At 36.9% G+C, this 19,354-nt stretch overlaps 1 protein-coding gene across 4 annotated transcripts in view; it reads left to right on the top strand.

Moving 5' to 3' along the window:
- Slc44a5 (solute carrier family 44, member 5) overlaps window positions 1-19,354 on the top strand; it is a 355,454-nt gene that overhangs the window by 196,332 nt on the left and 139,768 nt on the right. For all 4 annotated transcript variants that reach the window (XM_005385229.2, XM_013514352.1, XM_013514353.1 and 1 more), the window contains one exon: window positions 3,322-3,360. In XM_005385229.2, coding sequence (XP_005385286.1) covers window positions 3,322-3,360 — 39 coding nt within the window. The remainder of the gene's footprint in view (window positions 1-3,321; window positions 3,361-19,354) is intronic.

Consider the following 19,354-nt stretch of genomic DNA (forward strand, 5'->3'; position numbering starts at 1 on the left):
ATATATATTTGTACCAGGAATTGAACTCACAACCTTGTGCTTGCCAGATGGGTGCTGCGCCACTGAGCTATATCCCTGGCCCACATCTTAATTCTGATTATTTCCCCTTTGTCTTCTGTCCTGTCTCCCTTCTTCCTCCTTCCCTAGATCTCCTTCTTATCACCAAAAGGTCTACCTCCTTGTTTCCTATCATTTATCTTTTATTTTGCTCTTGAAATTATTTATATTTTGAGTCTCTACTATAGGGGAAACCATGTCATATTCAACCTTCTGTGTCTGATTTCACTCAGAATTGTGGTATGGAGGTGCATCCATTTTCTTACATGAATAAATCACCCTTTTTAAGGTGGGGCAGCGCACCATTTCGTGTATACACATTTTCTTTATTCATTCATCTGTTGATGGGCATATAAACTATTTCCATGATTTAGCTATTGTGGGTTGTGTTGCTATAAACATAAGTATGCATGGATCACTGTAATATGATGTCTTTAACTCTTTTGGGAAGATATCCAGATGTGTATAGCTGGGTCAAACACAATTTCTGTTTTATTTTTTGAAAAATCTCTACACTGATTTCCAGAGGTATAGTAGTAGTTTACATGCCAAGAACAATGTACAAGGGTTTCTTTTTTCCCATAGCTTCATCAGTATTTTTTGGTTTTGATTTCTTGGTGACAGTGCATTCTTTCTAGAGTAATGGAATAACAGCATTGTTTTGATTTGCATTTTTTTTTTTCAGTTCCAGGAATAGAACTCAGGACCTTCCGCTTGCTAGGCAGGTGCTTGTGCCTGCTAAGCTGTATCCCCAGCCCTGATTTGTATTTCTTTGACGGGCAAATATACCAAACATTTTCTCATGTCTTTATTGGCCATTTTTACTACTTCTTTTGACAAATATCATTCATTTCAATTGCCCACTTTTTGGGCGGGTCTTTTATTATAAGAAGTCTAGTATTTTGGAGTTTTTTAAAATTACATATTCCAGCTGGGGATTTAGCTCAGTGGCAAAAGCGCCTGCCTGGCATGCGCAAGGTCGTGAGTTCGGTTCCCGGTACCGGAAAAAAACAAAAAAAAAAAAAAAATAATAAAAATAAAATAAAATAAAATAAAATAAAATTACATATTCCAAATATTATTCTTCTGCCTAAAGAGTAGCTAGCAGATTTTTTTTCTCACTCTGTAGGTGTCTCTGTGTTGGTTGGTTCCTTTTTGTACTGAAGCTTTTAAATTTGATATAATTCCATTGGTTGATTCTTTGTTGTTTTTTATGCCTGTGCCTGTGACTACGTCCTTGAGGGTTTTGCCTTTTTCACCTTCCAGCAGATCGTTTTTGTTTCTATATTTATTCCTTTGATCTATTTTTATTGTATTATTTTATTTTAGTTTATTACAGGATGGGAAATATGGTTTTCCCTGTACCATTTTTTGGCTATATTTCTCTCAGTGTCTTTTTGGCCCCTTTGTCTAAGATCAAATAGCTGAAGGTGCCTGTGATAGTTTTATATGCCCTGTTCTGTTCCACTGATATCCACATCTGTTTTTGTGACAGTACCATGCTCCTTTTATCACTGTAGATTTGTGTTATATCTTAAAAGCCATTGTGATGCTTCCTGCTTTGCTCTTGTTGCCCCCGATTGCTTCTGTTGTTCTGAGTCTCTTCTGGTTCCACATAAATTTTAGGATTGCTTTTTCTAGTTCTATGAAGGATACTGTTGGTGTTTTGACCAGGATTGCCTGAAATATGGGTGTCAAGTATGGTAGTAGGGCCATTTGACAATATTGATTCTGCCTATCCAAGAACAGGAGATATCTTTTCATTTTCTGATGTCCTTTTTGATCTCTTTTAAAGATTACTATTGTTTTTGTTATAAGAGGTCTTTCACTTCCTTGGCTAGGTTAATTCCTAGGTATTTAATGTTTTTAAAGCTAATGTGAATGGGATTGTTTTCTTAATTTCTTCTTAGTGGGTTCATTGCTGCTGTATGAAACTTGTTGATTTTTGTGTGTTTATTTTGCATCCTGCATAGTAACTCTCGAAAGTTCTTTTTTTCCCTAACTACCATGTTATTATGGTTCCCAAATGAACACAATTTTCAAAGCTTGCTTTCCATGAAATCCTTTTTCCAATTCTTACTCTTGATGAGTTGCTACTCTTGAACTGATGAAAAGCATTAACGCTGAGTCTGGGTGTTATAATTTCTGCACAACAGTTCTATAGTGGAAACTCTCTTCAGTAATGTTAGGGAGTGGCGGGTCAACAAGGCAGAAAAGACTGTGGTGTTCCTCAAGAGTGTTAATATTTTTGTTTAACACCGGTAAATCCTGTGGCATTAGAATGCTATTATACTGCTGGTACCATGTCACCCATCGCCTCCCCAAATAACCATAAGTTGTACTTTCCAAATCGAATAGCCTAACTCCATAGCTACCATGTGGCGGATTCTGCTAAAGCTGAAGATCATTCATGATCTAATTAAAGTGGGTCTGTTCAATGTGACTTTCATCTTTTTCCCCTCATCTACACTGGCTGTTTTGCATATAAATAAATGTACTTAAGGCTTAGTACATTTTTCATGACTAATGTATCTTCTGAGGTTTAAGTAGTACTAGGAAGTGAAAGTAAACAAAATGCCTCATTTTCTCATAAATTTTATGTGTGTGTGTGTGTGTGTGTGATAACTTTTCTTGAGTTTGCATAAATTAGCTACATGGTACTAGGTTGTTTGTATAGCAGCTGTTATTTTGCCACCCCAAACCTTCTCCCTCCTTTGTCTTTTTTTGGTAACTTCTTAATATTAAATTCTCATTACCATTGACTTTGCATATTAAGTATTGTCATCCTCCTATCTCTACCTCAGACAATCTCCATCTGTAGGTTCTCCCTGTCTGTGAGCAGATTCAACCACACATGAATTGAAAATGTTATGTAGTCTCTGACAAATACAAGAGTTAGACCTACAATGGATCTGGGTGTCATCAATGACAACAACTATTTACATAGCATTTACATTGTGATATGTAATATACAGGTTCAAAGTATATGAGAACAGATGCATAGGGTAGGTACAAATATTATGCCGTTTCATATAAGGACTTGAGCATCTTTGGATTTTGCTGTGATGTCCTATAACCCATTCTCTGTAGATATCAAAAGCTGTCTATAGTGGTTCAACCAATCCAACTGACCTTAGTTTACTGTGTTTGAAAGTCTGAGGATTAGGGTACTTTAGGACAGGGAGAGATGGGTATTGAGCTCCAAAGTCATTGACCCCTTTATATAAAGATTCATTTTGCCCTTTGTATTTTTTTCTTTTCTAGGAAAAAGAGCAGCCAGTCCCACTGGGAAACTGGAATATGGTAAGTCATAGGGGGAGCAATGAGTCAGTCTAAGAACCTTGCACATTAGTCTACCCATTAGAAACACACAGTTCTTTCAAGATCTAGGAACTCCCAAATATTTAGTTAGTAAAGAATGATTGCTCATGAGTCTTGAGGAATCCTTTTATCAAGCAGCTGGTTTATCCTTCTTGAAGGGATTTTCACATCTGGAGTTGTGAAAGACCAGCCAGGAAGAACATCATATAGCCACTGGTGTTTTATGATCCCCCTTCACTCAATAGCTCTTTTATTTTTTAAACTTTTATCTCAGATTCGGATCATGACACAGGCACGTCTTGCTCCAATCTCTTTCTGGTAAAGGACTCCACTGTTAGGCCTTCCCAACACTGAGTACTTCACTCTGTCCTCTTGTTTGTCCAGCTCTTTCCATGGCTGGTCCTGTGTAACGTAAGCCCACTACTCACACTGTGGTCTGAAACTCAGCAGTCTGCTCAGTGCCTGGGAGTTAGAAATGAGACACTCTAGAACTGTCCCAGACTTGCTGAAGCAGAGCCTGCGTTTTCATGAGGTTCTCAGGTGACTCATGTGCAAATCTAGGTCTGAGCAGCACTAGCTTCTAGAGTTCTGCAGCCTTCTGCACTCATACTGCCCCTGAGATACACAAATATGGACTTTTATGACCTGACAGCCAACATTACTTGGATTCCTGATCCTCAGCTAAAAAGATGATCATACATGTGGTGAGAGTATTAAAAATTTAATAGCAATGTTGAAGTATACATTATTATAAACATTAGGGACCGAGGTGAGGTACTGGACATTAATTAACTTGACTTAGTAGTTCACAGTGAGCTGGAAGATAACACTTCACACTATCTCCTAGTGTGGTGATGCACGCCTATAATCCCAGCACTCTTGGGGTTGAGGCAGGAGGATTGCAAGTTTGAGCGTTCCCTTGGCAACTTAGTAATTTACTGAGAACGTGTCTTAAAATAACCAGTACAGGGAATATAACCCAATATCACAAACTTCACATTGTACCCCATAAAAATGCACGATTATCATTTTATCAATTAAAGAGTTAAAAAGTATTATTGTATGTGCATTTAATTGCCTCTGTATTAAAACTCCCTTTATTGGCTCTTTTTAACTTTAATTTTGCCTTTCTAAATTCAATTGTTTTTTCTTACACTTAGAATTTACAGTGTTAAAATTCTTTCAAACAAATTTTATACTTTGATAGAATATGATCCTGCAAGGTTGAAAAGTAGGCAATATAATTGTTGGAGAGGCTATTTTGTGAATTTCCATTCATAATTTTCTAACCTTGGGGTTGAGATCAAAAGAACTGAAATATGCCTTGGAAAAAAAGGAGAACCAAACTCTTTTTGAACCATTAGAAATCAATGAATTATTCTGCTTCAAAATGTAACATGAATCAAAATAAGCTTTCATTGCTCAGTATGATCTGAGTCATTTTTATCCATAAATCTTTCCTTCTCCATAAGGATGAAATAATTAGGCCCATAATAAACTCTTCATCTTTCTGACAAAGAGTTTGAGACAAATGATACACGGAGAAAGAAGCACTCTGCTTCTGGAATGACATAGTCTAAGAAGAGAAAGACCATGGAGTGCTGCTTGTGCTTTGACAGGAGTCAAAGAAAGAAGAAAAGTCCAACATAGGATACTTCCTGAGAGCTTGTGGAATTCCCGTTCTCCCAGAGAAGTACAAATGGGGGAACTCCATGGAATCATGGCTGAGTCATGTTGTTTATACATCCCTGACAAGTGGGTCTCTACTGGGAAAACTTTCCCAGATTCTAAGTGTGTTCCCTTCCCTTTTGGGGATCTTTGGATCAACAGTCTGGGATCTGGGTTGTGGAAATGGTGCCATCTTCGTTTTTCTTTTTTGAACCACTTCCTCAATATTTTGACTTCTTTTAAAGAGTTTAACTGTGTTGACAAGATGAGTGAGGTTAAGAAAATTGATGTATTTTGAAGTCAGCTCTTTTAAAACCTTTAATAGCCTCCTCTTCCAAAGAGGAGGAATACCAGAGTATTAATTTTCATTTGTGACAACTCAACGTTTGGCCCCATCCTTTCTCAGGCTGCCATTTCCAGGGTCTTGATCTTGCAGTTAGTTCGTGTCCTTCTGACACAATTTTGATCTTCATATAAGAACATGACTTAATACCAACACTTGAATTAAGGAAACAAAATCTCCATGAACTCCCCCATTATCCTCCAAATACCACCCCATATCTTTAAAGAACTGGTTATAGGCATGACTTTATTTTCTTCTCTCTTGTTCTGTCATTGATCAATGCCAGCTGGTATAGTATTTTGTCTGCAGTACTTCACGAGACAGCTTTTTATCCAAGTTTTCAAAGATCTGTATTTGGCTCCTCTAATGAAGAATTCTCCTCACCTTAGTGTTTCAAAGCAATGAATCCAGTCAGTCACTCCTGTTTTGAACACACCTCTTCTGCTTCCATGCTGCCCACACTGTCCTGGTTTTTCTTATGCCTCTCTGATGTCTCCTCCTCCACCTTATTTCTGAAGTGCACAGTTTGATTGCTGAAGAGCCCTTGGGATGAATTTTCTCATCCTGACTTTCCTAGGTGATTTCTTCTGGCTCCATATGTTTAATACTGTGAATATGGTGTGAATTCCTGTATTTCCGTCTCCTGCCTGGTTGTTCTGTCTTGCTCCAGGCTTTTTAAGTCAACTTTGTAAAACCTGGTTTTGTGCCTGTCTTCCTTTCTCCAAAACAAATGCCGTGCGTCACCGTCTCTACTGCATGACTTCATTCCAGCCACCGCCCTTTTCCTTTTGGACGCCTACCGTGGCCTCCTGCCTGGTGTCTGTGCCGCAGCCATTGCCCTGGCCTGCTCTGTTCACAGCAGCAGCTAGTGTTCTTGAAATCAGTAAGCGATCTGAGTAAACAACCGACTGCTGATTAGAACCTCAGAGCACAAACACCAGCGATTTCTTATGCCTTTGTTCATAATCAATATTTATTCCATTTACTAATTTAATCAGTGTTAATTTGTTTAGTACTTAAATATCAGAATCCCAATAGCAAATTTAGCCTATTAGACAGAAGAATGCTGTCATATATATTGCCTAACTTGACCTCCACAATTTGACTCTGAAATTTTGACTCAATTTAAATATAAAGACATTATAAGTCTGCTTATAAGTAACAATATTTAATTCAGATTTATGCCACAATGAATGAATTTGGATCAGTAAAGAGTACTTGGGGTCTTTTGGAATAAAATCTTAGTTCACTTGACTCCTTAGTTTTTAATATAGCAGGGTTAAACTATTTATGACTTTACTTTGAAGATATCAATATATAAAACTATTTATGACTTTAACCTTTTATTCTACTATGCTACTATGCTTATTTTAATTGGATTAAAGGGTTTACTACCACAGTATTAAAGCTTTGATATGTTATGTTTAACCTACATCACTTTATCACCTATAGCTCTTTTACTGATTATTTTTTGGTCCTATTTTTCAATATTACAGTTTTCTAATGTCAAACTTTGTAAAAAGATACTATTTTATCAACTGACTCATAGATACTACTGTAAGAAGTTATAGCTGGTGTCAGTTATATTTTTCTTTAATTATTTCTCAAATTTTAATTTCTCCCATGTGAAATTGTGCTGGTTTTTGAGTTACCAAGAAGTTATTCTTGCACCTCTTTTGAGTATTTCTCAACTTGCTTCAAAAAACTTATATTCTTAGAATTCCTGTTTCATTTTCTCATGATACTATTTACTGAATCTAATTTGATTTGGATTACATTTTATTTTCTGTTGAATGTCCTCACTGCTAAAATTCCAGGGTCAAAATATTCTCCTAGTTTTAATTTTTAATTTTTTCCCTCTCAGTCATGATATCAGTGTTACCTAGAGTTGTGACCATTGAAAATCATTGCTTCAATGGATGGAACAACACATGGAAATTGAGAAGGCCTAGAGGCAGCTCCAAGATCAAACATAAATTTAAGGGAAAAGACATTTCTTTAGGGAAAATATGTTATGTAAATTTGCCCTGTGATTCACTGGGCACGAGCTCTTTCCTACCTTTGAGCTTTTATATCCCATGGCAACCCAATCTGGTGTCCTCTCTCAAGCAGGATGGACTGTCTGCTGGCACAAAATATTGCAATAACTTTTTTCTCATCTGTGTGAAAAAAAAGAGCCTTTAGAAGACTGAATGAATTATAATATATAATTTTCTTACAGCATGCTCCTTCATTTTAGTTTGGTTTAAGTTACTTCATTTTAGTTTGGTTTAAGTTACTCAAATAATTTGAGTATATATTTATATAATTGAGTATTTGAATATATTTGACCTTGAAATAGTTTGGGCTATCTACCTATCTTCAAAATTACTAAAAACAGATAAGGTGGCTACACTGGAATGGATTTGATTTGAATCCCCAAATACCTTTCGTATTTTAATTTTCTTGAGCCGCAGGAAAGCTGAATGTTACTCACTGTAGGAGGCTACCTGGGTCTCTGGGTGTGCTGAAATGAGGACAAGCACAATAGTAAAATAGTTACCAAAGTTAAAAAGTTATCAATGGCAAAATAGCTATCAAATGCAATTGGACACTATTTCTTCTTGCCGGTTTGCAAGCACTAACTCATATAATCTACACAGCAACTTTTTGAGGCTCTGTTTTACCTATTTTTAGGTGACAAAACGGAGGCATAAGGAGGTCAAATAACTTAGTTAAGCACAGTAGTGATCTGTCATAAACTGCACTGTTTTAAGATCGATTTTATTCCTTATTTTTAATATAAAAAGAACTTTGATTCTCTGCCTTAGGACTTGGGGTCGAACCTGCAGTTTTCCGTACGTCTCCTTGCTGCACACAGATAGATGGAAAATGTGTGAGGTATTTGACTACAGCTGGATTCAGCTTCTTGCCGTGTGTGGCTACCAAGCCCAACAGGAAATCAAAAGTGATTTCTCCCTATCAGACGGAGACCTCAGTGCACTTCTCCTCACGCCTCTTTCCAAACATGGTTCTTGGTTAGTTCCTCCCTGTAGTACACACATTAGTTCAAGTACTCACCACATTAAAGCAAAACCTCTCTAATGAGTAGTTTGTGAGGACAGACAGTGTTCATTTGAGAGTTATTAAATGCTCAGTTTCCTATCACATAAACGAGGACATTACATTTCCCCTGCCAGTCCTGCCTTTCTCTCTCTCTCTCTGACATCCCAGATTCTTCTCATTTCCCTGCCTCACTCCCACTCCGATCCTGAATCAAACTCCTCTCCCTGATGACACTCAGACTCCTGTTTGATCTCTGCAGGAAGTCATACACACAGCCATGAATATTCTGAGTGCAGCCTGTACATGGTCACCTCTAGCACTGCTGCTCCAGTGTCCGCCCCAGGAGTTTCACTACTTTTTCTTCTCTACAACCTTTGTGGTCTCTGCAGCTCACTGCATATTCTTCACTTTGATTCAGAATGTTTTAGAAAGGCTGTGCCCTCCCCTAGAAAAGCCCTTTTCTCCTTATCATTGACAGTAGTAGACACTGGTATTCAGTACCCATTTAAGGAGGATCTATCCAATGTTGAAGTTTGGGACACAAGGTACCTTATGGATCATCTTTAACCCTTTTGTTTTAGAGATGAGGACGATAAAACTCAAAGGTGAAGGACTTACCTGGGGTCACTCAGGTGCTTAGTGCTGAGCCAGGACCAGACTTCAGATTTTAGAACCTGTGCTCTTTTGCCCTTGCTCTTTCAATTTGCAGGTTTCGCTTGTTCCCAGGCTTTCACACTGGCTTAATTTCCCCTAAAAGAGTTAACAAGTATCCTTCAGCTTTGGTTATCTGATAGCAAGAATGTCTTATTGTACAAAATGGGTTCCGATCCTCATCTTGTTTTCCCAATCAGATAGAGGAGGTCTCGGTCATTTCTGCATGTTAACCAGAGTCCCCATGCATGTGTCTCTATTTCTTCAGCCACTCGTTTGCTTTTTATCACAGTTTGGTTTGTTCTTGTGTGTGATGGAAACAGAATCAGTGAGTAGAAAGTGAAGAGGCAGGAATACTTACGTATAAGTTATGTGGAAGAGGTGGTCTCTCGGGACTTACATGCACAACTCCGGGGCCATCTTCTCAACAGAAAACCATGCCTGGGAAAGAAATATGCTACCCAAGCCTGAGTTTATCCCAGCAGGTGGAGAGAGAAAGGGGTTACAAAAGACAGACTTGTTTTAAGTAGAAGAAATTCCAGTAAATTAAACATTAAAGTTATACGGCTCTTTCTAAGGTCGTTATTTCATATGGGGATAAATTTATATTACATCCTGTGAATACAAAGATCACAGAAATTATTTCTTTTCTCTTATAATTGAAGGATCGTTCATCACATTCATTTTAAGAGCTCTGATATTCTTTTCCAGGTCTGATTTAAATCCTAAAGACACAGCATTGTGGTATATAATTTTCCATTCATTGAAGGAAGCTCTAAGTTCACTACAAGCACTCTTAGTGGAAAACTCTAACCTATACAAATAATTCTTCTACAACATAGATAAATAGTGTCTTGGTAGCTGAAAGCCTCCTTAAAAACTGGATTGCTTTTTTATGACTTGTTCTACTGGGGCTTGGGAATATGAGGTAGAAGTAACAAAGCTGAGCAATAGGAGAACCTCAACTAGAAACTTAAAAGTTGGTTATTCTGTTTTTCTGTATTTTAGAAGAAAACTTAGCTTATTTCTTCAGTTATTGAAAAAGAAATCTCTTTTTAAATATTGATGAAATAACACAATTACATTTCATTGTAGTTGTCTCAAAAGGAATACATTCTGATATTTGGTTGAAATAATGTCTTACCTGTATAAAAATTACTTTTATGAAATTAAGAATCAACTTCTGCCTGGAAATATTTAAATTTTTCACAGATGAAGTAACAATATATCATCAAAATCTCCTAGAGATTTCTCTCAAGGAGATACTATGGTATGTACTTCTCTTTCTATAAATCAGTTATCTTCTCAATATAATCAGTGGTTTCAAACAACAATTAATTATTCCATATCAGTTCCTTTTTTGCCTTCATGAATCATTAGAAGCTTGAATCATCCTTAAAAATAAAAAAATCATTATGTTTCACTTACATCGTTTTATCACCTATGGCTCTTTCATTGATTATTTTTTCATTCTATTTCTCAACATCATGGCTTTCCAATGTCAAATTTTGTAAGAAGATAATGTTTTACTAATTTTTGGACAACAAATAATACTATGGAACATATAGCTTGTATGAATTCCATTTTCCATTAATTATTTCTGAAGCTTTAATTTCTCCCAAATCATAGAATTATGATTGGTGAATTTAAAATAATATTAATGAAAAATAAATTCCACTCCAAAGATATGAATAAATTCTAGGGATATAAAGTGCAGCACAATGACTTCAATTAGTGATACTATGACATGTACTTAAAATTTGCTTACTAGGGGAGTAAATCATTAAATACCATTTCTACAGGAAAAAATGGCAAGTTTGTGAAATTAGGTTGGTTGTTACAGTCATTTTTAATTGTGCTTGAATATTATGTTAACACATTGTATGCTTTAAATGTATAAAATTTTATTAGCCAATTATATCTCAATAAACCTAGAAAATAATTAGTAATGCAATGCAAAACTTGGCTTTTTATAAAACAAACATATTAAACTGAGTTCTAGATATGTAAAGCATGGCATTAGCACATTAATTGCTAATGATAATTTAAATCTATCAAATATGGCATGAATACTCACCAAGTGTTCTCACCACAGCCAAAACATGATAAATATAGGAGGTGATTAATTAACTTGATTATACCAACCTTTTCACGAATACATGCATATTAAATCATCACATTGTACACTATAAAATATGAAATTTTTATTTATCATTTATATCTTAATAAAACTTGAAAAAATAGTAATGCAAAGCAAAACTTGGCTTTTTATATTACAGTTAATCTTAAATATGTAATATATAGCCTAACAATAGCTAAGGTTAATTTAAATCTACCAAATAGGCATGAATACTTACCAAGCATTTATAATGAATCACTTTTCCCTGTGCTTTATATTACCTGTATTCATAGCCTGTCAATATTTTTCGGATATCTGCTAGAGACACTTAGGTGCTCAAACTCAAACCTATTTTCTCTTTTGTTTTAATTTTTGTATGTTTATAAACTATAGATCAGATAAAATAAAATCATTTGTAGAGTAAAAGTTTTCTAAGCAAAAGCACAGGACCATGTGCTTTTCTGTGTATGCACGTGTTTAAGTGACACTGAAGAGACACAGAACTAGAAACAAATTAGTGCAAAAGCCATATGAAACATTAAGGGCATGTTTCCAACATTTTTCAAGTTCTGGAGCAGGTTTTCCGGAAGCAATATGCAACATATAATACAATGAATCATGCTTGTTTTTTTTAATGATATTTGAGAGCAAGGTTGAAGTCAGGTAGGTAAGAAAGGTACAACTAACTGACGTGAAGGAGTCCTCAACTGAAACCAACTATGACCACGTATACCCACTCCCCACTGTGTGCGGCACAGTTTCCTCGACACACCGAATTTCTCCAGCCCAAGTTCTTCTTCTGCTCCGGAGCCTGGCCTCTGATCAGTCTCCCATCACCTGGCCTTCATGCCACCCCTTTGGCGAGGCTCTTATCCTTTCCTTGCATGTCCCAGAGTATTTCTTGTCCTCCTTGAGTACTCTGAGTTCTTTCATGTATTACACCAACTGCAATTTGTGTATTCATGTTTTCACCCTGCAGTTTTTTCCGCACAGTTGTCTCTTAGACATATTCTTTGCCCCTGGTAGTATTTCGCAGCAAGTACTCAGTGGAATAAAATCGGTTCTATTCAGGACACATAGAAACATTTTTGGTAGTTGAAACAGACTTCAAAGGAAGTTCCTGGTTAGTACATGTTCATGTTGTGGGGGCTTTCTGCCAGCAAGGAATAAGACAAGCTGCCTGGGCCTTCAAGTTCAAGAGCTCTGCCAACTGAGCTATGTGAAGGCGCAGTGGGTTGTTAGAGACTGAGAAGGCTTCAGAAGCTAAGGCCAAGATGGAAAGGCGTAGAAGTGATCTCTCCTTTCTCTAACTTTTCACTGGTAAACCAGCACGAGACAGAATGAATGGCCTAAGTGATATAAGATTAAAATTGACCTGGGTTCTTAAGAGCAAAGCAGGGAAGGAAAATGGAAATAATTTTTATTAAGGACCTATTATGTGTCAAGAATTTCTTATATGTTTTAAAATATATACCAGCAAAATGATAACCATAATACTCTCACATGCGTCGACATATATATCTCATACTTTTTCATAAATGATCTCGTATCATGGTCTCACTTAATTTTCCCAGCTGTCACATAACTAATGTACAGATTATATTCATCCTTTCACAGAAGCTGAAATATAAGAAATCACATTGGCATTTCCAAGGTTACATATTGACTCAAAGATAGGTTTAGAATACAGTTTCTGTCTTGTGTACCTATCTACTACATCATTTCTATTATAATCCCCCAAATACAGTTTTATAATTGTTTCATGAAGTTACCTTTTACATTAGTTAAGAACTCTGTTTCTTCATGTGAATCAGTCTTGGTTTTATTTTGTTGCAAATTTGTATGAACTAGAATATATATATGAAATTTTTGTTGGTTAAACACCAAAAATACCATAGTTTAAAAGTTCTCACTAAGTGGCTATCTAATACATAAGCGAATCTTACCAACTTCTCCTTTATGAGTCTGATAACATGGGAAAGAGAAAAAGTAGACATTGTGAAATAGTTCTTTTTCTTTTGGTACTGGGAATCAAACTCAGGACCTCGTGCTTGCCAAGCAGGCGCTGTGCCGCTGAGCTATATACCCTCAGTCCCGAAATAGTTCTAAATTTCATGCATAGCAAATAATTATTTCTGTCTTCTAGTTGTGTTAATGTTTGCCTTGATGGAAAATCATAGCGGACCCTCCTTAAACTGGGATCATCTTGGTGCAGAAAAGAGGCCCAGGGCTCCTTTTTACTTGAAAATACAAGGCTGTGTGGTAGAGCCATGTTAGAAATAGATATCTTAGATATTTGGGAGAATTCCTGGGAGATGGGAAGACCCAGGAGAGATTTTAGTTAAGAGCTCAAGAGTTACTTTGGCGACTGTCTGATCCTTTAATTTTGTAAGCTTTTCTTTCTACCACAATTCATTTAGGAACTTCAGAATGACTGAATGGGCTGAGTTCTGCGGAGAATGCCAGGAGTACTTTCCTGTTGAGCTTCCCTGTCAGTCTTTCCTGGGGATGCGTGCTCAGTTCTCTGAGGCTTTGCTGTGGCACCGGAATGGTCTGATGAATTTATGACTAAAGAAATGCGAATACAGTGACTTTATAAGTATTACATCTATGTATTCTTTAGAAGTAAAAGCTTTGCTCTAAAATCTCAGTACAAACTTAGATTTGGAATCTAAAATATTCATTTCAAAATCAGCCGTGGGAGAAAGAAAGGTAGTGCATTACTTTTCGTGCTTTTGTGGTCAATAAAATGTGGAAGAAGACAAGTCCTTGAGAAGTGTCTTAAACAGATTCCACCTTGCCTGGTACTATTCCTTCATTAAGAGCCGAAGGCTGAGGAGCTGCCTGTCCTCAGCTGCCAGAACAGGAAGGAATGACTAGCGGCAGAAATGTCCCTGAAGCAGCCCCAGTGACTGGAAAGTGTGTAGGCGCGTACTTATTAATTCTGTCTTATGACTTCATCATTGCGATGTCTTTGCAGACTGCAAGTTGGAAATCTGGCTGGCTGTCAGGTTTTCAAAATACGAAAGCAGCACATTTTCTAAATCAATTGTGTGATGTGTTCTAGCCCGTAGTTGCATGAGCAGCATTATTGAAGGCATTACCAGCACCAGCTTAGGTTGTAGAATGAATAAAATAACAGCACATATAACTTGATAAAGGCAGCCCTAGGATACATTTCATTATTTCTTCCTAGCACATGTTTAATCAGCATCTATTAGGATATACAACCACAGTGCTGAGCACCGGGATATTTAGTAATGAGCAGAGCAGACACAGTTTGGGGACCCTGTTATAGTGGAGTAGGCAGGAAAGAAACAAAAACCATCTGATGGCTTGTGTATAGTGAGAATATGACTTGGAGTTAGAAAAATGACTTGTTAAAGTTACACAGACTTCGCAGCTGTGATCCAGATGGTAGCAGATGCCCTAAAATGCTTGATTCACTGGATCAACTGAGCCTCTCAACCAGGACTACTTCACTCTGAAGTAACATTGGCACTTTATTTTGGACTTCTTGTTTGAGGAATATAATCTTTTATTTTCTTTCATGTGTGTCTGTGTGTGTGTACATACTTTTATATGACTCTATTATTACAAAAGGAAAATAAAAACTATCACAAGACATATTTTGTGACTCCATTTATTACAAGGAAAAATGGCAAAAACTGAGTTATATTATTTAGTTGGTACACTGTAAGAAAAACAAAGAAATAAGATAGTCACAAAATTTAGGACAGTGGTTTCCTCAGCAAAGAGGCAACTCTTTAGTTTTCCATTCTATGACTGTGCCATAATTTACTGGCTTTACTTTAAAGTTTTCTTCTGAATTGTTAGGTGTGACAAACGATGGTGCCAAGAAACTGAAGCCTATATCTCTGTGCACATGTGCACGCGTTTGGGGTGTCAGTGATGTACTGTGGGATCAAATCCTGCTGAGCTTTTCAGAACCTGTCCCTCCAGTGCAGTGTGTAAGAGTTTCCTTTACTCATCTTTGTCAACATAATTATCAAGTCTTTCACATTTTGCACATCATTAGGGATGTATAGTGCTTTCTCCTTGTAGTTTTAATTACTACCTTTCTAATAGTGAGATTGAATACTACTTTATCATTTATTGATCATGATGGGTTTCTTAAGTTTGTTTACCTTTCTTTATGATTTTTTTTAAAAAGTACTTTATATCTTTGGATATTAGCACTTCAATATTATGAGTATTACAAATATCCTGTGATTGTTGTGAGCCTCTGTTGAACCTTTTCATGAACAAAACTTCTTATTTTCATTGCAGTGAAGTTTGCTATTCATTATAATTAGTATCTTTTGCTGAGACGGTGGGAATCTCAAAGGCTGCAGCAGGACTCTCTGACTGTCTGCCCTTGGCTTTCTAAACCACTCAGTTTCATCCTCAGGAACAGAAGCTCTTCATGGGTCAGGGAGCTCCGTGGGGACATCTGCCAATAGATGCTGATGTCCCCCTTAAATTAGAACTCATTTATTGACACTAGTCAGAAAGAAAGAAGAAAGCCTGACGCTTCCAGTGCATGCAAAGACAGCCTCCATCTGTTATCCTAAAAACAGACACTATAGAACCTTCTGTGCTCTGCTTAATAAATCCTTGCATGGCTCTATAATTTTTCCTTTCACTTTAGGCTTCTCTACTTGACATTGACTTTTGTGTATAATGTGTGTAGAGTAGTCCACTTTTTTTTTATTCTTTAAAGATATCCATTGTCTTATTATTATTTATGGAAAAGAATACATGCTTCCTGATTTTTTGTCTGTTTGATGATAGCATTTGATAAAATACTGAAAAAGTGTGTCAAATTCTTCTCTGAGCCCAGATTTTTTTCTCCTTAGTTTTATGTATTTACATTTTGCTCTTAAGTGTGTATAATTAAAATTATTACATCTTCCCCATTAATTGAAACTTTAGTCCTTATGTAATTACTCTTTTAGTGCTGATAATGAGATTTATTGTAATTTCTACTTTTAGAGATTACCTCGAGCTTCTTTCTTGAGGCTAGTACATACATGGTTTATCATTCTCAGGCTTTTGCTTCAGCATTTTTCAATCCTTAGTTTTTGGATACACTTATTACATGTGATAGGATTTTGTTTTTTATCTAGTGTGACAATTTTGTATTTTATAGGCACATTTTGTTCATTTATATTTAATGTATTTGTCAATAAGCGAGCTTATGTATCCCTTAGTTTCCTATTAAAATTGTTATAATTTGGGTGGTTTCAACAACAGAAATTTATTTCTCTCAGTTTTGGAGATTGAAGTGTTGGCAAATTTGTTTTCTATTGAAAATCAAGTGCCCACTTCTTGGCTTGAAGACAGCGCTCTTCATTTTGTCCTCATCCAGGGAATCAACCTTTATCACCATCTCTGTGCAAAACCACTTCCAGTACCTTCACTTCCAAATATAACGTTGGTGAGGGTCAGGGGTTCAACACCTGAATTTGAGGAGGGACACAGCTGGTCCATGAGAATACACATCTCCTATGTTATGTTTCCTCGTTGCCCTGCTTACTCTACATTTATTTTTCATTTTATCTTTCACTGGTTGTGGATGGGCCGATTTTTCCTTTTCCATTTTCTTTCCAATTTTAGCTTGGAAGTTACATATGTAGATTCTACTCCTTTCAAACTGAAGCATGCATATTTATAGGAGTTTAAAGTTCTTTAATATTTCACCCCTTTCTTCATAATGCAAGAAGCCTATCGTACTTCAGCTGTTGTAGTATAGTTTATTATTGCCATAATTTTCGCTTATCTCATTTAACCCCACAAGACTATATTATTATGTAGGCAGTCATCACTCTGCACATCTTTTACGTGAGAAAACTTCCATCTGGCTCATTTTTTCTTCTTGCAATAATATTTGATCAAGATGTCTTAGTGAGGCCCTGCTGATGGCACATTCTTTTTTGCATGAAAATGTCTTTGTCACCCTTTTTTGGGAACATACTGTCTCTTGATATGGAAATCTGCATTGTCAGGTTTTTTGTTTTTGTTTTTTTTCATTATATCCCTCCATTATTTCTGTTTTCTTTCTGGGCGTCTCATTTGACATTTTAAATTTCTAACTGCATCATAAATATAGTGACTGTTTTTTAGTCATTATAAATTTTGTTTCTCTCAGCTGTGTTCTGAATAATTTATTTTGATTTAATCCTATTTTTCTGATTGTCTCCTCAGCTACGTCTAATTGGATATCAGACTTCACATTTCATTATTGTGGTTTTCAGTTCCAGATTCAGCTTACTTCTTCTTCAAATCTGCTGGCTAAATTTTTATAGTTCTTCATACTTAAAGAGTTTGTCTTTAGCTTTTAAAACACAGATTAAGCCTAGTTATTGTGTAATCTGGGATTAATTTAAATTTCTGAAGACTTTTTGTGTCTACTGTTTATAAGCTAGTTCCTTCATGGTGTCTTGCTTCTGAATGTAATTTTTATTATAAGTTGCATATTTTCCCTATAGAATGTTTTATGAGAATTTGAGTACAGATGCATTCTGTCAGCTTCCTGGGCACCTCTACAGGTAGAATCCATTTCTGACAGTTTCACACACACTGCAATTTCAAGTGAGGGCGTTTCCTCCTACCTTTCTACCCGCTGCCAGGCAAACTTTTCTAAGAGCGGATGGGTTAATTCTGAGGTTGCGGCCCTTTGAAATGTTGACTTATGGGAGACAAGCTGTTTGACTCCCCACCTTGGGGCAGCCTCTGGGTCGTGCCGTCTGTCCTCCTACTCCTTGAATTTGCTAGGCTGGTAGACATCTTTAAAAGTACATTCAATGTAAGGGGTATCCTTCTCTCTGCCTTCTCACTTTCACTGCATTTTGGCCTGACGTTGTGTCCATTTTCTATACTTTTAAAAAGATGTTATTTAAGGTTTTTTCCAAATTCTAATTTTTTTTTTCAAAGAGAAAGACACTGAGACAGAGAAAGGAAAGAGAGGGACACTTACCATAATTTTCAAGTTAGAGCCAGCAGGTGAGTTTTAGCTGTGGATTTACCGTCACAGTTTTGTACCCTGCCGCTATGCCTTGGATCTAATGTTCCCTCAAAGCCTTACGTGTTTGGAAGACAAGCGGAGGCGCTATAGTGGATTCACCCATTCAAAAAGGGGCTGGGTGAGTAGAGCGGGTTGATCCCCTGAATGAGTTCTGTGACTGAACAGGACGCAGGCCTTGTTGGAAGTGGTCACAGCGGGGAATATCAAGACGAGTGTATTCCGGTTCTCTGGTTCTTCTCTTTCCCTTTGCTTCTTGGCTATCGGGTTGAGCACTTACTTCACTGCACCTCTCTGCCGTCCTGTTTCTGCCGTGGAGCTCGCCAACCAAGAACGGAAACTGTTAACCAAAACAAATCTCTCTTCCTTTAAGTACTGAGTGTCAGATATTTAGCCCCAGCAACTGGCTGAGACAACTGCTATCAGGGCAGCATGAGGCAAATAATCTGTTCTGAGTGCTAGATTTCTTCAGTGTTTCTCTTCCTTTCTCAGATGTGTACAGGCCCTAGAAGAGATGAGCCTAAAGTTTTCCTTTAACAATGAGTTCATAGTATGTTCAGTCTCTGGAAAATTCCATTTTGTGAGAAAAAAGTTCATGAGCATTTCTTCTTCACCTATGTCCCTAGAGTATCCGAGTATCAAATCCAGGCTGTTGAATCTTTTTCTTTATCGAAGGTGGGAAGATTCCAGAAAGGAGTGAAACAAGCCCTCAGGCATTCCAAGGGATTATCTGTGTAACACACTCCCACAGAGAGCTTTGAGTCTCCCTCCCTTCCTCTTCCTCCGTCTGTCTCTGTCTCCGTCCCTGTCCCTCTTCCTCTCTGTCCCCGTCTCTCTGTCTCTTTTGTTTTAAGCAACTTAGGTCAGGTCATGCAGTAGATTTTGTATATATCTGGCATCTGCTGTTTCTATTTGTATTTTATGTGACTGGCCTAACTGGCCTAACTCACTGGTGAAAGAATATTATTTACCACAATTTTTTCTCAATTATCCCACAGGAGGCACCCATGTGGGACAGATTCACATAGTATACTCTATTTAGTAGTATGCTCTATTTATGGTTTTTATTGTTATATCATGGTGCATTGTAGGAAAAGGTTATATGTTTAAACATATTTTCTTTCCT

The sequence above is a fragment of the Chinchilla lanigera genome, unplaced genomic scaffold, assembly GCF_000276665.1.
Source record: "Chinchilla lanigera isolate Chin_1 unplaced genomic scaffold, ChiLan1.0 scaffold00022, whole genome shotgun sequence".
Taxonomy (NCBI): domain Eukaryota; kingdom Metazoa; phylum Chordata; class Mammalia; order Rodentia; family Chinchillidae; genus Chinchilla; species Chinchilla lanigera.